The following is a 22,561-nucleotide window of genomic DNA, read 5'->3' as shown; positions in this document are numbered from 1 at the left end:
AATTATAAACTATTTAATTATACCAAAGACGTTAAGAGTAGATTCTTAGAATAGGGACACTTTGATATATATATACTTGATTTTTCGCTGATAGTTTAAGATTATATTTATATATATCTCAATTTAATTACTGTATTTTGGAATTTCAAAAGACTATTTTGTGGCTCTGAAAGCTTTTAGTGAATAAAATTACGCGAATTATTATAGTATTAAAAACATATGATTGATCAAGCCTTGTTCCAATGAGGCGATACTCTTGGCTTAATGGGATATAAAATTATCAGTAGTCACGGCTTGCTATTGCATTTTAAAATTGGCAAAGCATCAGCAATATTTTAGATTTGTTTGTTCAGGTTTCGAAGAGTTAAATATTCTGTATATTAACCCGGTAAGAAGTAGCGATCTTTCGGCTGCTACCCCGCTCGTCATAAAGAGCTTACCTCTTCGTGACTAGCCAATCAGGAGAATCTTCCTTCTGGCTGTAATGCTTCCAAATGCTTGCGCATCTGGTTGTCAAATACTGTCTCTTTGATGCAAATTATTCTTTTGTAGAGAAATTAAGTGAAAGTTCAAAAAACAGACATTTTCGAAAAAACAAGAAGTTTCATTATCATTCTTGCTTGTTTAAAAATTGTTACCAAAGCTACAACCGATGGTTGGTCTAAGAAAGAAACCAGCCACTAACCTCATTTCCTGTCTTAGAATTAAACCTTTCTTTACTTTAAATTACTGCTTCAAAAAAAGTATTGCCAAATATCTTAAAACAAGTCCTGACTAGAAACTAACATAGCCTATAGCAGGGCTGTTACTTTTGAGAATATAATTAAAAATTGATTTGAAAAAAAGAACATGATAGTAAAGCCTAACACAATCAGAAATAGTGTCAAATAATCTTCCGCCTGCAATATTTTTATTTAATACAATGTTTCTTTTCTTGCGATGTAGGAGCACCATATTAGGATATTCAAATTGATAATTTCTGCATTATGGCTTATCTTTTTTTCAAGGTTGAGTTCACGGGCCAATACATGTGGCTTAGATACCACAAATTTCAATGTATTTTAAGGCGTGGGTTTTATTTGTTTTTTCAAGGTTGAGTTCACGGGCCAAAACTTGTGGCTTAGATACCACAAATTTCAATGTATTTTAAGCCGTGTGTTTTATTTTTTTTTTCTATGAGTTAATTATTTTGTGAATAAGAACATGTGGCGATTATGTCTGAATATCTGTATAACACTATTAACTATTCAATGATATTTACTTTTGTTATTTTGTGAAAATTGTTACTACTCTGTCCTAAAGTCTTAGGGTCCTTAACACTCTTATTTATTGTGTGTAGGTTTACAAAGACTTGAAGCTAGCTCATTTTACCTTAATTTATGACTCTAATATTCTTTGAAATGTAGTTCTCGGTCAAGTTCACCTGTTGTGTGTATTTTTAATTTATATTTTAACCCTTAGGTATACGTTTTTACTATACTAGCGCTTGTTTGTGGTTCTTTGTCAGGGGCTAAGCCCCCCCCCTTAAATTTTAATTTACTAGTAAAACGTTTTTTTTTTGAGATAAAGAATGAAAGTGTACTCACATTGAAAATTGACGAATCCATTGTTTTCAAAGTTAATAATATGTAGTGTACTATAAACAATGTGTAAAAGTATAATGACAATTGGAATGTAGTGTTCGGACATTATATTGGGTTTTTGCTTGAGTAAATTATACCTTGCCAAGTTTTTTTAAAAACCAACTAATAAAGTTACCGTATATAGACTAACTGCCGCTCTCTCTCACTGATTGACCCCAAAAAATGAGTGTCACCCTAGAAACCCGTCTGGTAAGGCGAGTACCGTTCGTAGTAATAGGTGACTGACCCGTGGTAAACCAATGTACCGGTTAAACTACACACATATCCATGCCTCAGGCATGTGTAAGTACATGTGTATCCAGTGGTACACGATGCCTTACTACTAATATTAGGTAGTGGATATATCATACAAGTACCGAAAAAAACTACCAAGTCAAAAAAATTTATTCAAATACAGCATCTGATTCGTTAAGGATAGATGCTATTTATTTTCATTTCAACACAAAAATGAATCGCGAAACAAATTCTTAAGAACCACATAAAGTGCTTGATATCCGAACGTGTCTTCTTTTTCTTTCTTTTCTTCTCCAGTACTAGGAGGTCACTGGCAAATCTGGGACACTGGGGCTAGTAGGACACTGGGACAGGGGAGTTGAAGTGGGTAAACATGTACAAGTTAGAAAATGCCAACGAAACGAGAATTAAATTCTGAGCTTCTAATCAGCGCTAGTTAAAACTCATTCTTCGGCCCCTGGTTGAGTTGAGTCATTCAGGACTTGATTTAAATGAGGGTTGAGGTACATAAGGATTGCGATAAACGGGGGTTCAGTTGAACCAGGGTTTAGTTGAATGAGGGTTCAGTTAAATGGGGCTGAGCTGTACGGGGGTTCAGTTGAACAAGGCTTCAAATAAATAGGGTCCAATTGCAAGGAGGTCTAGTTATTAATCGGGGTCTCAGTTGCACGGAGGTCTAGTTAATCGGGGTTTCAGTTGCACGAGGGCTCAGTTAAATGGAGCTGAGTTGCCCGTGGGTCCAGTTAAACTGGAGTTCAGTTGCATGACGGTTCAGTTGCATGGGGTTGAGTTGCACGAGCGTTCATTCAAAAGGAGTTGCACGAGGGTTCAGTTGCAGGGGGTTTATTTAAAAGGGGGCTCAGTTGCACCAAGGATCAGATGCACGAGGGTGCAGTAGCATGGGTTCAGTTACACGAGGGGTCAGTTACACGCACACAAGAAAATACGGTCCGATCCCAGTGTCTAGGGCTATAATGAAAGAAAAGTTAATTACGTTTTACAGGTGAAGAATAGTTAGTCGCCAAAAAACTTTACCAATCCATATGAGGCCAAACGAAAAACAGGACGACATTGAAGCGTTGGAAATAGATCCCAAAAAGATGTTTAAAGCGAATGGGATCACAAATAGATACTTAAAGGGAACAGATCATGAATAAACGTCTAAAGGAAACAGGAAGTTTATGGGAAGAACGCGGCAAATTAGAGAAGGAGGGTGTATAGCTGAGCCGGATTCTGGCGGATTGGTGCTGCATCAACTTGTCAAAAAGTGTAATCGTTAATTTCACAAGAAAAATGATTCTGCGACTTAAGGGTGTTAATACTTAATTATAGGTAATCTTCTTGTGAACAAGCAAACAAAAGCGTAGCGTTTTAGGCTTAGGATGGTAGTTGAGGACCCAATCAAACTTAATTTTCAACATAATAAAAAAACAAGTTTTTTCAACTGAAAGTAGGGAACAACATTAAAACTTAAAACGAACAGAATTATTCCGTATATGAAAGGGTACCCCCCCCCCCCTCAATACCTTGCTCTTCATGCTAAAGTTTTTAGCAAAATTAAAAAACTTGCTGTTCTAATTCAATGGCCCTTGTGTTTCAGGAATCGTTCTTCAAAAATTGAGACAAACATTCAAACCTTAGCGTAAAGAACAAGGTATTGAGGAGGGGGACAATCCCATCATATACGGAAAACTTCTGTTCGTTTTGAGTTTTAATGCTGTCCCTTGCTTTCAGTTGAAAAAAACTAGTTATTTTATTTAATTTCTGATCATTTTTCAAATAATGCCGGTAAATCTGGCTCACCCTCCATAAAAAATTACCTCGTCTCACGGGAAACCCCTCAGTGGAAAATTCCTCCCACGTAAAGTACACCCCTCCCCGTAAAATTCCTTCCGGGCAATTCCGTACTCGTTAAAAATTCCCCCTCCGTAGAATTTCTTGCAGGAGATTCAGCCTTAAAAATTCTCCTTAGCACACTTCATTTAAACACACATCCGTGATCTTTCTTCTGCCAAAAAATACAAAATTCCAGATTTTTGCAGACAAGAGCTTGAAACCTCTACAATAGGTTTCTCTGATACGCTGAATATGACTTCATGATTTTCATTAAGATTCTTTGAATTTTAGGGGGTCTTTCCCCCCTTTTTCAAAAACCTGGCAAAGTTTCTCAGGCTCGTAGCCTTTTATGGGTAACACTAAGCTTAATGAATTTATATATTTGGAATCAGCCTAATATGCCGATTCTTTTGATATATTTATTGGTATCAAATTCCGTTTCCGAGTTTCGGTTACTATTAAGCCGTGTCGCTCCCTACTTATAGTCCGTTACCATGAACTGTTTGAAAAGTGGTTCTCGATTATAAATAGTTTAGTATTCCCAATGAAAATGGAATGAACATTGGGATGGGAATGGATTCATTGAAGTACTCATCAGGCACACGTATCTAATTTATTTTTTAGAGATTTCTGGGGTTGGTTCAAGAGAGGTTCAATGCTAAGTATATAAACTTTCTACTTTTGTCTTTGTCTATTGAAGCATTATGTATGCTCTTAAATAGATTATTTGAAAAAAAAAACTACGTTTTCTAAAGAGTTAAAGAGGCTGTCACAAGTTCGAACCTTAAAACGTACAGGGATTAGGAGGTACAGTTGGGGGGCTGCCGCCCCCAACCCCCCCGCTTTTGCAGCCCCTTTTGTTAAGGTTTTTTAAGTCATGTAGCCTGCAATCAGTTGATCGTACCAAGTTCATCACATTATAGCTTGTTATCGGTTAAGGAAAAATCTCCTGTAAAAAATCCAGCAAACAGGCTCAGTACTGTTTCTAATCAAAGAGATGAAATAGGATCTTCTTACGGTAAAAAATTCAAGCAGACTTCGCTTGTGTTGCAAAACATTTTTTTCCAAGGGAAAAAGCGGGGGTTGAGGGGGGCAGAAGACCCCAAAAATAAAAACCTTAACAAAAGAGGCTACAAAAGCGGGGGGTTTGGGGGCGGCAGCCCCTCAACTGTACCTCCTAATCCCTGTACGTTTTAAGGTTCGAACTTGTGACTCGGCCTCTTTAACTCTTTAGAAAACGTAGTTTTTTTCAAATAATTTCTGCACGTTTTGTACAGTTTATTGCTTATTACTGCTTGACAAACTGTTAGCTGATCGTGTCGGGAGTTAAAGTTGGGGGGCTGCCCCCCCCCAAACCCCCGCCTTTGCAGATTCTTTTGTTAAGGCTTTTAATTCCTGAGTACTCAAATCAAATGCACAGTAAGATTTTCTTTTTTCAACTTTTCTTCAAGCATGCGGGTATACTGCATATTATCAAAGCAGTGGACAGTTACCTGTAAGCTGAAAGCCGACTGCGATATTTTTCTGGAGTCGCCTGTTGAGCCGAAGTATTTAATAGATTGGATTTTAAAAAAAAACTGAGTTTCTTTTTTTAACTTTAAATTTAAGAGATACTACTTTAATTTCTATATATAAAAAATTTACTCCTACGGGGAATCAAACCCGGGTCTTCCGCATGACAGGCAGCAATAGTGACCACTATACCATCAGAGACTGTTGATAATTTATTTTTAGTCTCTGCAATCTATTTTCGACGCAAGCAAATAGAAAGTAAGATTTTCGTTTTTCGACAAAAAAAAAACTTCTGTGAAGGAGCTGGAATTTTTGGAAGCTTGCAGTCGGTCTTGTCAGTTTAAGAGGACTATTTTGATTCAAAAATTAACATGGGCTCTTATAGGAAAACGAGGTTTTTCGTAAATGTAAATTCGGGGGATAATTTTTTCGGTCTGAAAATATCAAAAGGCCCTAACAGGTAGAATTCCGCTTCGAATGAGTCCTCATTCACCCGGATCCGTCGCCAACTGTGGCCTGTAGGCATGTCAGATAAAAAAAGTTTGGTTTTTTTTAGAAAACAGAGAGGGAGTGATCGGATTGAGCTGAAATTTTGAGGATAAGCTCCCAGGCCCCAGGAAAGCTTATCCTCTAAATTTCACAACGATCGAACAACGTTAAAGGGGGGCTGTGGTGGGAAAAAATAACATGGGCTCTTACAGGAAAACGAGGTTTTTCGTAAATGTAAATTCGGGGGATATTTTTTTCGGTCTGAAAATCTCCCACTTCCTAACAGGTCGAATTCCGCTTCGAATGAGTCCTCATTCACCCGGATCCATTGCCAACTGTGGCCTGTAGGCGTGGCTAACAAAAAATAAATAAATTGATGAACATTAAGTGGGTATATTTGGTTTTCAGAAAACAGGAAAGAAGGGATTGGGTTGAGCTAAAATTTTGACGAGAAGCTCCCCGGTCACAGGAAAGCTTATCCTCTAAATTTCAGCCTGATCAGACAACGTTAAAGGGGGGCTGTGGTGGGAGGATCGAAACTTCTGGCCCACTTTCTTCCATGAAAATAAAGTCGGAGGGGGTGAAACTTTGCATGTTTCTTAGTTTGAGCTTAGGCTACAAAATGCGATCACCGTCGTCTCTCTGCGATCGCTAGGACCGGAAATTGCTTAACATTGTGGTGGGTCGCCTCTTTAAAGAGGCACAAGTGTGCCTCCTTGATGCTGCAATGATTTGTAGTTACTTGAAAAACAGATAAACAGATTTGCATCAATGGAGCCAATTCAGAATATTTAGGAGGGGGGAAAGACTGTTTTCAATTTTTTTAACTGAGATACAAAAAAATCATAATATAAAAAAGAGAGAGGGTAGGGAATTTTGTTTAATTCGATTTTCTTCTAAAAAACAAAAAAGGTGTTTTCAAAATATAAGCCCCCCATCAAAACTGGTGCCCCCGAGTTGCACATTGTTTTATCGGACAAACAATATTTTTTTTCTTTTTTAAGCACATTCTATGCAATAGAGGGAATGAAACTTACATGTCTGAAATGTGACAAGTTACCCAGTAGACAAAGCCCTTCTGTAATATTTTGGTTACATATAAATAGGAATTCCTAAGAAATAAAACTAAACACATCAAATATACAGTAGAAGGAGCAAAAGAATCCAAACATCGTTAAGGTAGTAGGACTATTTGAAACAACAGTGAAGAGCCTAGCCATGTCCTGTTCAGTGCAGACAAATGGGTACAAAAAGGGTGTATGCACTAGACATTTTCATCACTGTATATAGATAATATAAATATACTGTAATATATTATTTATATACAGTGGTTTTCTTATAAATCGTTTATGGGCAGGATGATTTGTTGAACAAACCTTAGTAGTGAACTGCCAAAGTCTACTACTGTACTCAATATAAATTGATTGTTTCGAATTTATTTTTACATTAGGAAGCAATAGCTTAGGTTTAGGTGGTTTGAACATGTCCTCAGGATGTATTTACGGCATTCATAGAATGGTGTTACAAATTAAACAACATAGGGAACGGGAAAAAGCCAGACGTTACAGCTAATGGAATGAGATTATAAAAATAACTTTAAATCTTTGGGGATTTCTTGCAAGACCTTGGAGGCCGAAACCTTAAATAGGGCGAGAGGACAGGGGCGTCAACTCATGAACATGCAGGGGGCACAAGGACTTTTTTTTAACGAAGATATAAAAAAGGATATTTTTTCCAAATCTAAAAGTGAGCAATTTTTTTTTCAGCGAAAAAAAAACACAAAAACGGGTAGATAATTTTCAAAACCCCAGGGAGAGGGGGGCTATCGTTCTCCCTGCCAATATTATTGGTACCACTGCAAGAGAGATGATAGTGATTGCCTCTGCATATTTTCGTAATCCAAATAATGCAAGGAATTTTGCAAGGTTTCCAGCCCTGCGACCAGAATGTAGAAGAGCCTTTTCTAGAATTACATAAAACTTATTGACATTGACATTGAATGTCAAACACTTTTCTATTTTTCCTAAATTCTAAGCAAACCAATTCCCAGGCTTTTTGACTGCAACAACTTAAAATGTGTCACGGTATGTTAGAAAAAAATCATTTTGCTAGAGAGTAGAAATATACAGTGATACTTAATCGAATTACCATTTGTTTATCATATTTCTACATTCATAAAGTTGGTATTTTTTATATTGAACCTACCACTTAAAGCCCTATAAACAGCAACAATTTTTGTTTTAGTTGCAAAGTGGAAATAAAGAATTTTAAATTAAAAATGACACAACCCTACAAACAACTTTTTGGGGACTGCTGCTTACATACCATCATCCACAAATCAGTGGCGTATCCAGGGGGTAAGGGGGCGCCCCCCCTAACGTAGTCTAAAGTAGTGCAATTTACTTAATTAAAGCAAAATTGCGTTAATTAAACTTGCTCCTAACGCAATTTTATCGGATCAACCTATTTTAAGCCCCCCCCCCCTCCCAAAAAAAAAGCCTCAATCCGCCCCTGCCACAAATTGTTTTTATTAGTTTTTGTAAAAATAGAAAAAGATTAAGTAATGCTTTCAGAATGAAGCCATAGCAAGGAAAAATCCCAAAGGTCAAACTATTCCCCTTGAAATAAAAACATATTTGTACCTTACCCTTGAAATAAAAAATAAAACATTATTAGATCACATTGTCTTTCCATTTAAAATAAAACATTCATCAGGGAACTTCAAAGCATTAAAACATTTAAAAAAAGCTTCTTCATGCAGTCATATACCATTAGGAGTTGATAGTGGGTAGTGGTACTATTATAAAAAGGAATCTCACCCTTTGCAAAATTCTGGCTACCTCCTTGGGATGGCTTGTGACAATACCAGGTCACTCTCATTAATAGTGCCCCAAGAGAATTTCTCACCTCCTGGATATCCCACTGAGGCTAGAGAATAAGTGATATGGTGTTTTCCTCCTTCACGATATGTATATTATTGTTAATGCTGGTTTTGATGATATTCTTTATAAGTTTAACTACAAATGACCCATCAATGCTTAGTTTATTGTACATTTCATTTAAACTGCATTCCTCTGAGAGTTTTAAAGTAACATTTTTTTTTCAAATTCATGAACTATTACTTTAGAATATTTAGAGAAATAGGATTCATGCTTGTGGTTAGAACAGGGTCTGAAGAAAAGGATTCCACAAGCTTCAATTGATGTGAATAAAAATCTTTAGAAAATCTAGTACATTGTTTCTCCAGAAATATATCATAATATACCTCAACGAGCAAAAATTAACATGAGTAGGGCTGACAACTTCAATGTCTTTTCAAGACCAGAACATAATTTGCACTTTACTGGAAACAAAATACATTTTAAATGTTTTCACTTTTTTTTACTTTAACAAAGAAAAAAAATATAAAAGCTTTAAGGAGTAAATATCAGTATATGTTTATGCTATATTAAACTGGCAATCCATGGTCATTTCTTTTTATTTCAGTAAAGAGCAATCTGTCGGTTTTGGGTTTCATTCATTTATTGATGGTGATTTGTGTTAGCTTTACACTTGGAAGATTATTTGAATTTATTTCAGCTCACTTTTGGCTTAATGGAGCTCTTTACTTTTCTTTAAAAGACTTGTTTTTTTTATGTATCTTTAAATTAATATACTTAAGTACAGACTGTAAAACCTGTAAAAATTCCAGTATATCTTTAAAATTCTGTAAAATATAAGGAAATTTGAGTTAAAATTTTCTAGCATAATCTTGAAGAAAGAAAAATTCTAGTGTAACCTTGAAACTCCTCTCCTGCCCCCCCCCCCCCTTCAGATGAGCAATCATTGAATGAAACTCAAAACAAACTAATCCCTGTATATGAATTGGACTTGATTTTGAATATATTCTTAGTTTAATTTAATTTGTAAGCCTACATGTTTGCTTTAAGAAGTAGACAGTAAATTAGAAACTACATTTAAGTCAGACTTTTGACTTGATATTCACTTACTGTGTAAATTAGCCCTAGAATTAATTCCTCCAAAAAGCAGAAATGTTTTTTTACTTCACCAAAGATGACTTTTCCATGACACAGTTGAGTGTCCTTGACTGAGCAGTTAATTTACCTGATACCTACAGCTTATCCTTTACCACTACTATTTTACTTGGCATGTTATGTTACTGGTTGTTGATAAATTATTTTCATTTGTATAATTTTGGATGTATTAAACTAGAATATTATTTATCTAGAGATTGCAAACTTTCAAAATCCATAATAAACAAACTTTACAATGATATCTATTTGAATTTTACTAGCTATCAGGTTGAACCTTATTTTTAGATGCCAGTAGACACTGCACTGTCTTAGTTGACTTTATTTGCCTTTTATAGCATGCTTAAATCCCATAAACATGCTGGTCTACTGACATATTGTGTATACATAGCATGAAGAATTTGGAAAGGCACATGTTATATATTCATGACATGCGTGCAACCACATTTTGGACACAAGTGTGAGCACTGTGGACTTAGCTGAAATTAATGTTACAATAACATTGGTAATAATGACACAACCAAATTTTAAACAATGACCTGAATTGTAATCGTTTAGCCAAAAGGAAGCACTAAATGATCTTCCAAGAAGTGTTAGACTAAACAGCAGTTTAATTTTTTAACAGTAGAAACTATGCAACTTTCATAGATAGACTAAATTATTGGGGGAAACTTAAATCTGTTCCTTACCCTTTCTTTGGCATACTATATCAGTGGTATTAAATTTTAAACATGTTAAGAAGGCTGTATCACAAAGACTAGGAACAAGTGAAGGTGAAAAGGTGATGTTCAGTAATGAGAAAACTGATCAAGCAGATAGCTTCACTTACCAAGGTAGTATTATCAGTAAAGATGGTGGGTGCAGCAAAGATACTAAAAGTAGAAAAGACAAGGCCCAGGGTGTTTTTTCACAGTTGAAAAAAGCTTGGAAAAATAGGAAGATAAGTCTTAAAATCAAGGTTAGAATATTGGAAGCTACAGCAATGAAAGTGGTCAATTATGATACTGAAGTGTGGTCACTCTAAAAAACAGAGGAGGATTTGTTAGATATCTTCCAGAGGTATTGCTTATGGATTATTCTGAGTAACCAACTGACTGACCATATCTCAACAATAAGCTGTACAAAAATGTGGTTTAATCCTGCTTCTGGAGCTATAATGAGAGAAAGGTTTAGATGGCTACAGCATGTTCTGCAGATGAAGGATGACATATTGCCAAAGATTATCCTTGTCAGCCAATTTTCTAGGGCCAAACAAAAAGCAGATCATCCCCAAATGGAGTAGGAGTGATGTTGCAAGGAAAGATTTAAGGGAAAGGGAACTTTCTGGGAGGGTGTAAAGAGGGAGGCTTTGAATAGATCAGAATGGAGGAGGAGAGTGCATAGCTGTGTGGGCCTCAGGAAGCTCAGTGCTGCAGTTAGTTGTTAGTCATAGTAGTAGAGTTACTTTTAGTTTAAATGCATCAGCATAGAGACTCATTTGCCCTGAACAGCTTCTGGTGCCTCATTTATGTAAATGTTAAATATTGTCCTTCCCTTTGTAGGTATTTTTTTCCTGACAAATTTTTATTGTTCTGGAATGTTTTAGCTAAATGGAACCAAAAAGTTTTAATTGATGGTAAAAGTCTAAATGAGGAGCCTTTGGCTATCTTAAAAAATATGTGTATTATAAGAATGAAAATTGTGGGAATAACTTTGGAGTATACATGGTAGATTTTTTGTTTTCTTGATTAATTATCCAGCTAAAAGAGCTAAATTGCTATCTAAATTCACTAGCTTTCAACCCATTCACCAACTATTGATAATACTGAAAAATAGCAAAAATTAAGGTATTTAGAAATTATTACGTTTATTGGATTTTATCATAATAAATGCATGAGTGTGAAATATGCTATACAATTGTGAATTTCAATTAAGCATTAGACTATTAAATTTAATAGTGTGTTTCTATTTTAGTTTTCAGCAAAATACTAAGGTACAAGTTGCTGCTATAAGGGTCTCTTTCAGAGCTCAAAATTCAATTTGTATGGGAAGCAATTAGTATATACATATAGTTTATTAACCCATCAAAACAAAGGCAGATGGAGCAAAACAATAAAAAAACGCCACTTCAAACTAAATAACACAAAATATAAAAAGCAATACAAAGTCAACAAGACAAAACTTGACAGTCCATTACTGTTGCAGCAATTCAGCCCATGGGTGGCCACAAATACACCAATTAAAATGCTGGATTTGTGCTCCTATAGCATCCTCTGGGTCAATTATATTAAACCTCCTAGACATGTACTGACTGCTTGTTCATGGGGGCACCTGCAGCAAAAACTTTGTAAACCTATAATATGTAACTTGAAGATTATGCATATCACTCAGAGTAAAAATTTGCCAGCACTGGCTCAGGTACAGCAAATGAGGGAGCACCATAGCATTATAAAGTTGTGATAGAATTTGGTGATCAAATTTCTGCTTATTTGCAACAATGCAGCTGTAGATGTACAACACGCCTTAGTGGAAGTGACCCATAAGAAGCCAAGAGGTTTCAGGAATTGAATGCCTGAACAGGAGACATTGATGCACAATAGAATTAACTAGCTCAACTTCAGCATTACCTAATATGTTTCCTTTAGAGGAGCCCTAACTCTCTAGTGTTACAAAAATACTAAATATGGAACTAAAGAGTACTTGTACAGCATATTTCATTTTTCCTTATCTGATTTCTATCCTATAAGTGGGCCTACCCATGTCACTTTTGTTCCATCTAATATCTGCCCTGCATGCAGCATTACACCCATCAAAACAAAGGCAGATGGAGCAAAACAATAAGAAAACAAAAGAAAACACCACTTCAAAATAAAGAACACAAAATATAAAAAGCAATACAAAGTCAACAAGACAAAACTTGACAGTCCATTACTGTTGTAGCAATTCAGCCAATGGGTGGCCACAAATACACAAATTAAAACACTGGATTTGTGCTCCTATAGCATCCTCTGGGTCAATTATATTAAACCTCCTAGACATGTACCAACTGCTTGTCCATGGGGGCACCTGTAGCAAAAACTTTGCAAACCTTTAATATGCAACTTGAAGATTATGCATATCACTCAGAGTAAAAATTTGCCAGCACTGGTTCAAGTACAGCAAATGAGGGAGCACCATAGCATTATAAAGTTGTGATAGAATTTGGTGATTAAATTTCTGCTTATTTGCAACAATGTGGCTCTAGGTGTACAACACACCTTAGTGGAAGTGACCCATAAGAAGCCAACAGGTTTCAGTAATTGAATGCCTAAACAGGAGACCTAGATACACAATAGAATTAACTAGCTCAACTTCAGCATTACCTAATTAAACTGGCTAATCAAATCAATCAAGAAAATAAATAATTTACCAAATTACATCCTTGGAAGGTGTTTTTAAGTAGAAGTTGAACAGGAAAAAAACATATACCATTAGATATTTGACTTGCTGTCTTCTTAAATATAACAAATTCCTGTCCTAACAACTGCCAGATATAGCCTTATATTAAATGCATAGGTTTTGTGTTGTTTTTTTTTTTACATTGCTTCAATTTGGTAGTATGAACCAACTGTTAATCCTTGTATATGCCTAGTTTGGGGCTATACCTAGCTCCTATTAAGAGGGGGATGCAGTTCAATTGTAATGGTATTTGTTGTTATATTTGAAAAGAGAACTGAATGGATAATCTCATAATACACATGTTTTGGTTAAGTTCTACCAAATCATATTATTGAGTTAGGACAAAAGTGAATACACCATTTGATGCCTTTTTTTTATGCTGATTATAAACATAATAATCATTTGTATCAGAAATGAATTTCAGCCCCCCCCCCTATATATGCCAATTCAGGGTTAGGTATATAAAGGGGGGGGGCTGAAATTCATTTCCAATATAAATGATTATTATATTTGTAATCGGCATAAAAAAGGCATCAAATGGTGCATTCATTTTTGTCCTAACTCAATAATATGATTTGGTAGAACTTAACCCATGTTTTTCCTCCAAACTGATTTTTGCCCTATAATAAACCTTAACCAGCAAATCTACAAAATCAATATAATTGTAGTATACTCTAGGGTCATATCTGGCACCATTAGGGAGGGGGGCTATAGCATAATTGCAATTGTAGAAATTAGGCTACTACATTTGATAGAAAACACAGAAACACTAGAGAGTTAAAGTTTCTCTGAAGGAAACTGTTAGATCCCTTATTTTATGCTTTCCCTCTCCTAAATTGTTTGAGTAGTATATTTCTAGATTGTTTTGCACCTGTTGATGTTTTTTTCTTGTGAATGGATTTCTTTGCATGTCAAAACTCTTAGACCTATACTCAACTGTAATTTTGTTTTTGATGTATTGGATATTGGATTTAAATAAATAGAATAGAATGGAAAGAAATGTCATAGCCTAATCTGATTCATAGAAAACTTGTTGCATAGGCCTAGTATAAAAAATATGAATTTTCCTATCTTACTGTTTTCTTTTAGTTTTATATTTCTTAGGGCTGGGGACCATCAGGGGGTGGGGCACATTGTTATAAAAGTAGCCATGATATTTGGAAGGAGCATAAAGCAAGGAATTTCATGGCACTAGTTTTTTGAATTAATATGTTTCCTTTAGAGGAGCCCTAACTCTCTAGTGTTACAAAAAATACTAAATAGGGAACTAAATTCATGGTCAATATATACAAAATCATATTATTGAGTTAGGACTAAAGTGAATACACCATTTGATGCCTTTTTTTATGCTGATTACAAATATAATAAGCATTTCTATTGGAAATGAATTTCAGCCCCCCCCCCCCTATATATGCCAATTCGGGGTTAGGTTAGAAAATAGCCTATATAGGGGGGGGGGGGCTGGAATTCATTTCCGATAGAAATGCATATTATATTTGTAATCAGCATAAAAAAAGGCATTGAATGGTGTATTCACTTTAGGGTCAATATATACCAAATCATATTATTGAGTTTCAAATAAAGTGAATACACCATTTGATGCCTTTTTTTATGCTGATTACGAATATAATAAGCATTTCTATCGGAAATGAATTTCAGCCCCCCTCTATATATGCCAATTCAGGGTTAGGTTAGAAAATAGCCAATATAGGGGGGGGGCTGAAATTCATTTCCGATAGAAATGCTTATTATATTCGTAATCAGCATAAAAAAAGGCATTGAAGGGTGTATTCACTTTAGTCCTAACTCAATAATATGATTTGGTATATATTGCCCAAATTCATTTCCAACAAAAATGATATTATATTTGTAATGAGCAAAAAAAAGGCATCAAGTGGTAGGTATGTTTACTTTATTTGTAAGTCAGTAATATGAACTGCCAAATATTTACCCAATTTTCAACCAAGGGTACCAAAAACATTTAGAGCATAAAATTTAAGCTTTGTAAATAGCCTACTCCTGAAAGTTTTGCTTAGGCTAACTTCAACTAGGCCTACTTTCCAAGATTTCCTAGGCTAGCCTAGCAAATAACCCCTTATATAAAAATTTTAACAACAAATTTATAAAACCTTACAACAAGATCCTGTAGTTCTCTTTCAGCTTCAAACACAAGTGACATTAAGTCACTCTGTCTCCTTGAATTTGTGTCTTCTATTTCCATGCAATAGTCTTTCACAAGCAAAATTTTTAAAATGACTGCTCTTAACCTGACATCTATTTTAGTAATTAGGTGTAATGCTGCGTCGGTACTTGTTAACTAAACGAAACACACTCAAGAATTACGCTCCGGTTAGATTTCAAAAAACCATTTTCATAGCCACAAAGACAAATGACGTGTGATAGAATGCATTGGACTTTTACAATTTGGGCTATATATTTACGCATTAGGGATGCTGGGGGTTAGGTTATGTTAGGTTGGGGATGCTGTACAAATACTTTACGGTAAAGTACAACCTTCATATAACGTTTAGTTTGTAAAATAATATAATTTGGGGTATATATTTACACATTTGGGGGCGGTGGTAAAGTCTTTACCTTCCCCCCTCCTAACGTGCAAATAGAAGGTTATGTTTCATTAGGACTAACCTAACTTCACTTCTTGGGTGTGTTTTGTTCAATATACAAGTACCACTGCGTCTTCAATTACCGTTTTGCTGTAATGATGGAAAGATCAGCAAATGAAAATGCATTGTAACTTTTTCTATCATATTTCAGGAAAATTGTCTTTCATTCTTCAGTATCATAACTGGTTAATATTATAATAAATCCATGTGATTAAACAAATTTTAGTTTTTTAAGAAAAAATTACCTGTGTTGTCATCATTTAACGTAAAGTTAAACAAATTATCTGTGAGCATTTTTTAACCGTCAGTGATATTGAATAGATGGGGAAGCTCATTTTCTGAACTATGACCATTCAATTATATTTGTTAATGCTAGTTCTAAGGAGTCCGTGTTTCAGCTCTAAAAAAAAGTATTCAAGCTAAAAAAAATAAATTCAAAAAAGTATCCGAAGTCGGCTCCCATGTATTCATGGGACATACAGAGCTGACTTCACGTGCCTTTGGATATCCGGCTAGCCACCGGAGAACTAAATGCACCTAGGGACGGTTCGGCTAGCAACCCTCCTCCTGAAATTACTTGCTACGAAAGGAACTGGACATACAGCCTCGAATGTCCCACCTACTATCCCAATTGGACCCATGCCTGCCTAAGGACGTGCCCCTTTGAACATCGTTGACCAAGGTGGTATTAATGTCACCACCTTGAATGTCCTGACGCTGAGCCGGCCTGGTTCTAAGCTTCTTTTAGCAAAAGAACTAAGAAGATACAAAGTGACGATCGCAGGAATAACAGAAACTCCCCTAACGGGAAGCGGCGAAGAAGATATTGGAGAAGGGCGGACACTGCTTTGGTCTGGTGGACCCCAAAGAAGAGGGGAGCCTTGTTCTCAACAATTTTGCTCGGAAAGCCCTATTGTCATTTACGCCTATCTCAACACATCTACTGAGAGTGAGAATCGACGGCAAGCACGGGAAGACAACTGTTCTTACCTGCTATGAACCGACAAACGAGGCCCAAGATGAAGATAAGGACGACTTCTATGCGGTACTGTCCTCCGAGCTCTCCTCCGTACCTCCACACGACTACCTCCTAGTCCAAGGAGATTTTAACACTGGTGCGGCTAACAGCTCTGGTCTGTACGATGCTGCTGTTGGACCTGTGACAGTTGACGCTCTGAATGATATTGGTGAGCGGCTGCTCAATTGCTGCATCACCCACGCTCTATCAATTACAAATTTAATATACTTATCGATCCAGTCTCTGGGTAGGTGTGTAGGGAAAAAAATTTGTCTGTCCACGGGGTGGTAAGCCAACGCCAATAAGAAAAATTTCAAATGTCCCTGAAATTGATGATTTTTTTTCAAAAAGTAATAAAATTACTCAAGGGAATCTCCTTAATCTTATTAAAAAAAATTTGAAAATTTAGAAAATTCAGTACAACTTTGAAGCTACACACCTTTCCAATCGAGAAGGCATCTAGAGCATTGTAGGAATACGCGTTGTTGTTTGATAGCATTGCTAGCGATTTAACAAAATGAGCTATATTTTTGCAGTTAGCAGACACAATTGGAGTGTTTTAAGATATGGCTGCATTTTATCAGCAGATAGCGAGAATATTTTGATGGATTCACATAAGGACTTCATGTAGACATTCTTATTATAATTACGTAACCACAAAACTCTAAGATCCTAGTCAAAAATTTTATTTGACTGACAAAGATGCTATAACACTATTATCTCCTGCAGGGACCAAATAATAGTCGCTCAGCATGACCCATTATCCTCTATCCATAATAGTTATGTCATTCATAACATCTTGGCAGTATGATATTTACTTAATTAATTTAAAAAAACTTTTTCCACAAAACAAATTTTTCAAAGAAAAGTAAGGAGCTCCATTAAACCAAAAATGAGCAGAAACAAAGTTATATAATCTTCCAAGCGGAAAACTACAACAAATCACCATCAATAAATAAATGAAGCCCAAAACGAACTGAAATCAAATATAAAAGGAATTAATAAAATAGAAATTTTAGTAGTATATGGAACAGCATTTTCATTGAAAATTCTTTTGATCGTCCCAAAGAAATATAAAATTTGCTTGAAACAATGATATAGAATGCAATATTTCTCTTTAAATTGAAACATCTTTAAAGGCCTTATGACTAATTGAAAATGTTGAAAAAGAGATGTCCCATCTTTTTCTAATCATTAAGTCGAAAACATAGCAAATATAATATGCTTGTCTTCTTAACCTCCGGGTAGGTGTGTCGGGAAAAAAAATTGCTTGGGGTGGCAAGTCCACGACAACCAGAATTTTTCCAATGTCCCTGAAATTGAGGATTTTTTTTAAGTAACCAAATTTTATAAGGCAATCTCATTGAACTTATAAGAAGATATCATTTACAATTTAGAAAACTTCGGTAGAATTTTGAAGCCACGCCCCTTTCCAATCGAGAAGGTATCTAGTACATCGTAGGAATACGCATCGTTGTTTGATAACCATTGCTTTCCATTTAGCAAAATAAGCTATATTTTTGCACTTAACAGGCACAATTGATGTATTTTAAGTTACTGCTGTATTTTATCAGCACATAGCGGGAAAATATTGATAAACTAACAAAAAGACTTCACAAAGATGTTCTTATTATAATTACAAAACAACAAAACTATTAAATACTAGTCAGAACTTTCAATTGACAAACAAAGATAATACAATTTACTATCTCCCGTAGGGACCAAAAAATAGCTACCAACAAGAATCACAATTCTTTATTTATAATAGTTATGTTATTCATAACATCTTGGCAGCACGATTTTTGCTTAATATTTATATTTTTATCTGAATTGTAATTTTATTGTCAAGCTTATGATTTTAATATGTTTATATAAATTGCACGTTTTTGAAATAATGGGACTGACCCACAAAATTAGAAAATATCACTTTTCGAAACTTTGTCTTGTCGAATTTTATTCTAAACTATCTTGTGGGCAATACTGGTGAAGTTTAATATAGGTAAAAACTTTTGCATGCCTACATAATCAAATCGAGCCCTTAAGTTAGCAGTTAAAAGAAACTTTATTTAATTTGAATATATATATTAAAGGGGCTTGTTCAAACTCAAATTGATAATATTTAGTAACCTTCAAGGACAAGCAGAAAATTGTTTATTTAACATATTGCATTTTTTCTGTGACCCTTGCCTGTTTTCCTTTCTGTTCCTAGCAAAGGTTTCATGAGGTATTTAAAACAGGTAAAATCGGTGATTTATTGCTGCTTCTTCAAATGCACTGATTGATTACCTTCACTTCTACCGAACCAATCAAAGAACCTATTTAAAAACATAAACAAGAGGGTATATTTTCCTTTTTCCTGTATTATGTAAGGTCACAAAAAAAGGACAGGATTACATTCTGGTATTTTCAACGTAACACCTTAAATTATGTATCCTTTTCTCGGACCATACTGCCTTTCTATGACGAACAAATAAACGTTAAAATGAGGATAAGTACATTTATTTAGACAGTGAAAACAGGTACGAAAGTCTAGATATTTCGATCTAAATACAGCGATCTTCATCAGTAGAAATACTAAAATATTCAAATTGAAACTAACATGTTTATATAAAATAAAATAATTAACTTTCGGGTAATTCACAAAATAATGAATTTCTGGGTTATTCACTACATTTTTTTCGCAGAGTTTGATGACAAAGTTCATTCAAAGTCTTGGTGTAAATGTTTTTCTTTCATATTCCCTAAATGTAAAACTAATTTTCAATGAATGTGGCAAAGTCTTCTGTGTCTTTTAATTGCGAACGAAATATTAAGTCTATAGTTGTATACTTGGTTGATCTCATTTCCACATATATACGACGTATTTTCGACGTAACACCTTAAATTATGTATCCTTTTCTCAGACCATACTGCCGTTCTATGACGGACAAACAAACGTTCAAATGAGATAAATCCATTTATTTAGACAGTGAAAACAGATAATTAAAAGTCTAGGTATTTCGATCAAATATACAGAGATCGTCATCAGTAGAAATACTAAATTATTCAAATTGAAACTAACATGTTTATGTAAAACAAAATAGTTAACTCTCGGGTCATTCATAAAATTATGAACTTCCAGGTTATTCACTAGATTTTTTCGGAGAGATTTCAAAGTTTATTCAAAGTCTTGACGTAAATTTTCTTCTTTCATCTTGCCTAAATGTAAAATAAATTTCAAATGAAGATGAGTTTATAGTTGTATACTTTTATTTGTTCGTCATAGCTCAAAGCTATGCGCTTATGGTTAAAGAAAATTACATCTAAAATGTAAATGTTACAACAAAGTAAATAATCAGTTTCTTTGCAACACTTTATTTTTTACCATTTGCACAATCGGTCTCACGAGAAAATGCAAATTATTCTACTTTTCTAACGACTTATTGTAGCACCAAACTACCTGATGTCAACAAAAGCTACGTGCACTCCTCCTTCATTAACCAAAACAAGACACAATAATGTTCTTTTGCTTGGTGATATAATTTCTTTGAGGGATTACCATCCCTCAAGGTTACCCTGCAGCACTGTTTGCAGTGATGACTCTGGATAGGTAAGGTCGTAAAATCACCCCCTTAGACACCAGGATGAAGTCGCGCAGGCGGGGCTTCTATTTTGGCAAAAGAAAGGAGGGATGAGCTTACATAAGGTTGTAGACATCAAACTATCTGTCAAAACAGGATCAACAAAGCCATACTTACCCAGCTTTAATTTTATAGCTAGGGAGGAGGGGGGGTAAACTTGTCTTCTGGAACAGCACCTGTTGGGACATAATTTGAATATAACTCAACTGTTTATTACATTAGCCGTTTATAAACATATACAGATATGTTAAACAAATAGCCGAAGCGATAGCTCAATATAAAAGAAAATCCTTTCGGAAAAACCATCTAAATTTCTTTTTTCTGATAGGAGAATGGTATCATCTTTTGTGTGCTCACAGTTTCTTCACTTTTTGGTAAATCCTCCAATAAGGGAAAGCTGGGTTGATGCGTAGGTAGGTGTTTTAGTGCACGGGATCAATTTAGGTCTTTCCACTACCACTCCCTTAACAACTTAAGGATTAAGAGGTACATTAGGAGGTACAGAGGATTAGGAGGTACAGATGGGGGGCTGCTGCCCCCCAAACCCCCCGCTTTTGCAGCCTTTAAATAAAAAAAAACAAGTTTTTTAAACTGAAAGTGAGGAGCGACATTAAAGCGTACAACGAACAGAAATTATTACGTATATGAAAGGGGCTGTCCCCTCTTCAACGCCTCGCTCTATACGCTAAAGTTTGACTTTCTCGTAACTCTATTTTTGTTAAACAATAAAAAACTTTAGCGTAAAGAGCGAGGCGTTGAGGAGGGCACAGCCCCTTTCATATACGGAATAATTTCTGTTCGGTTTAAGTTTTAATGTCGCTGCTTACTTTCAGTTTAAAAAACTTTTTTTTTGTTTTAAGGCTGCAAAATCGGGGGATTTGGGGGGCGGCAGCCCCCCAACTGTATCTCCTAATCCCTGTACGTTTTAAGGTTCGAACTTGTGACTCAGCTTGTTTAACTCTTCAGAAAACGTAATTTTTTTCAAATAATAGGTTTTAGAGCAAGAGCCCGGGATTGGAAGCCATATCTGAAAACACTTATTGCTGATATTGCGGCAAAAACTACAAAATTGTTTTTAAAAAAAAGAAAGTAGTGAATATATGTGAACTGTAAATACCAGTAGCAATTTTCTATTAAGTCATTAATCTCAGAAATTCATTAATAATATTTAAAAACAAAAGCAAATATTGTTTGCGGTTTCTAGATAAGTAAACTAAATAGACAAATTCAACCTGTAAGTATGGGGTAATATTAAAACTTAAAACAAACTAGAACTAAACTAAACAAGTAAATTTAAACTTAAAATAAAAATGGAGTTTTGACGACGATTGAGACATAATTGGTTTTTCATGCTGCTTCTAAGGACTTAGGTGTTTACCCCCCTCCCCCCAAAAAAATATTGCCACGTAAAAACGGAAAATACCACCCCCCCCTCCTCACAAAAATATACCCCACAGAAAATGCTCCCCCGCTGAAAATACTCCCCACGGAAAGTACCCCCGCGGAAAATATCCCCCGCAAAAAATAACCTCGGAAAGTACCCACCCCCGTGCGGAAAATACCCCCTCGGAACATAAATTTTTTCATTGTTTGTTTCTACTATGCTTTTCTTTCTGTTGGTTACCTCATAATTACTATATAGTCACCGATTAACCCCCAACAACCCCCAACAACCCCCACCAGCCCTGTGACCATCCATATTCCAAATATAGTACTTATTGCAGTCTCATTTTTATATCAGCCCATCTAATGCCAGGACATGATAGCTGTAGGCTACAAAACCTATAAAATTTACTAATTCATTTACTTCGCACTGAGATTATTTGGCATTATTAACCAACTGTTCGTCATAAATATGTCCGAAAATATTTAAAACTTGACAAGAAAACAATATGAGCCTAATACTCAAATTTTTACTTTAAGCTGTATTGTAAATTTTTCTATTTTTGGGGTTACTTCCGTTTGAATCCTCTATTTCTCAACCTTTTACATAGTCTGTAGCGAAATTTTGCCTCATTAGGAGGGGGAGGGAAGTTCTGCATTTGTTATGGTAAGAAGATCGTATTTAGGGATAGTTCTTAGGAAGAAATAAATTATACCACATTTTCTTTAAAAAAAAAAAATTATCTCAGAATTA

The 22,561-nt window shown here is 35.2% G+C and overlaps 1 protein-coding gene across 1 annotated transcript in view; it reads right to left on the bottom strand.

The window, feature by feature from the left end:
- The window catches only part of REPTOR-BP (REPTOR-binding partner), a 35,599-nt gene extending 20,171 nt beyond the window's left edge, over positions 1 to 15,428 (bottom strand). The window contains exon 1 of the mRNA XM_089106710.1: positions 15,297 to 15,428. Within this exon, the coding sequence (XP_088962836.1) occupies positions 15,297 to 15,383 (87 nt within the window). The 5' untranslated portion in view covers positions 15,384 to 15,428. The remainder of the gene's footprint in view (positions 1 to 15,296) is intronic.
- Between the last annotated feature and the right edge of the window lie 7,133 nt (positions 15,429 to 22,561).

Source organism: Artemia sp. Qi Xiang Cuo, chromosome 21, assembly GCF_049724085.1.
Source record: "Artemia sp. Qi Xiang Cuo chromosome 21, ASM4972408v1, whole genome shotgun sequence".
Taxonomy (NCBI): Eukaryota; Metazoa; Arthropoda; class Branchiopoda; order Anostraca; family Artemiidae; genus Artemia; species Artemia sp. Qi Xiang Cuo.
Note: the sequence above shows the minus strand (reverse complement) of the source record. Positions and strands in the feature narration are given on the sequence as shown.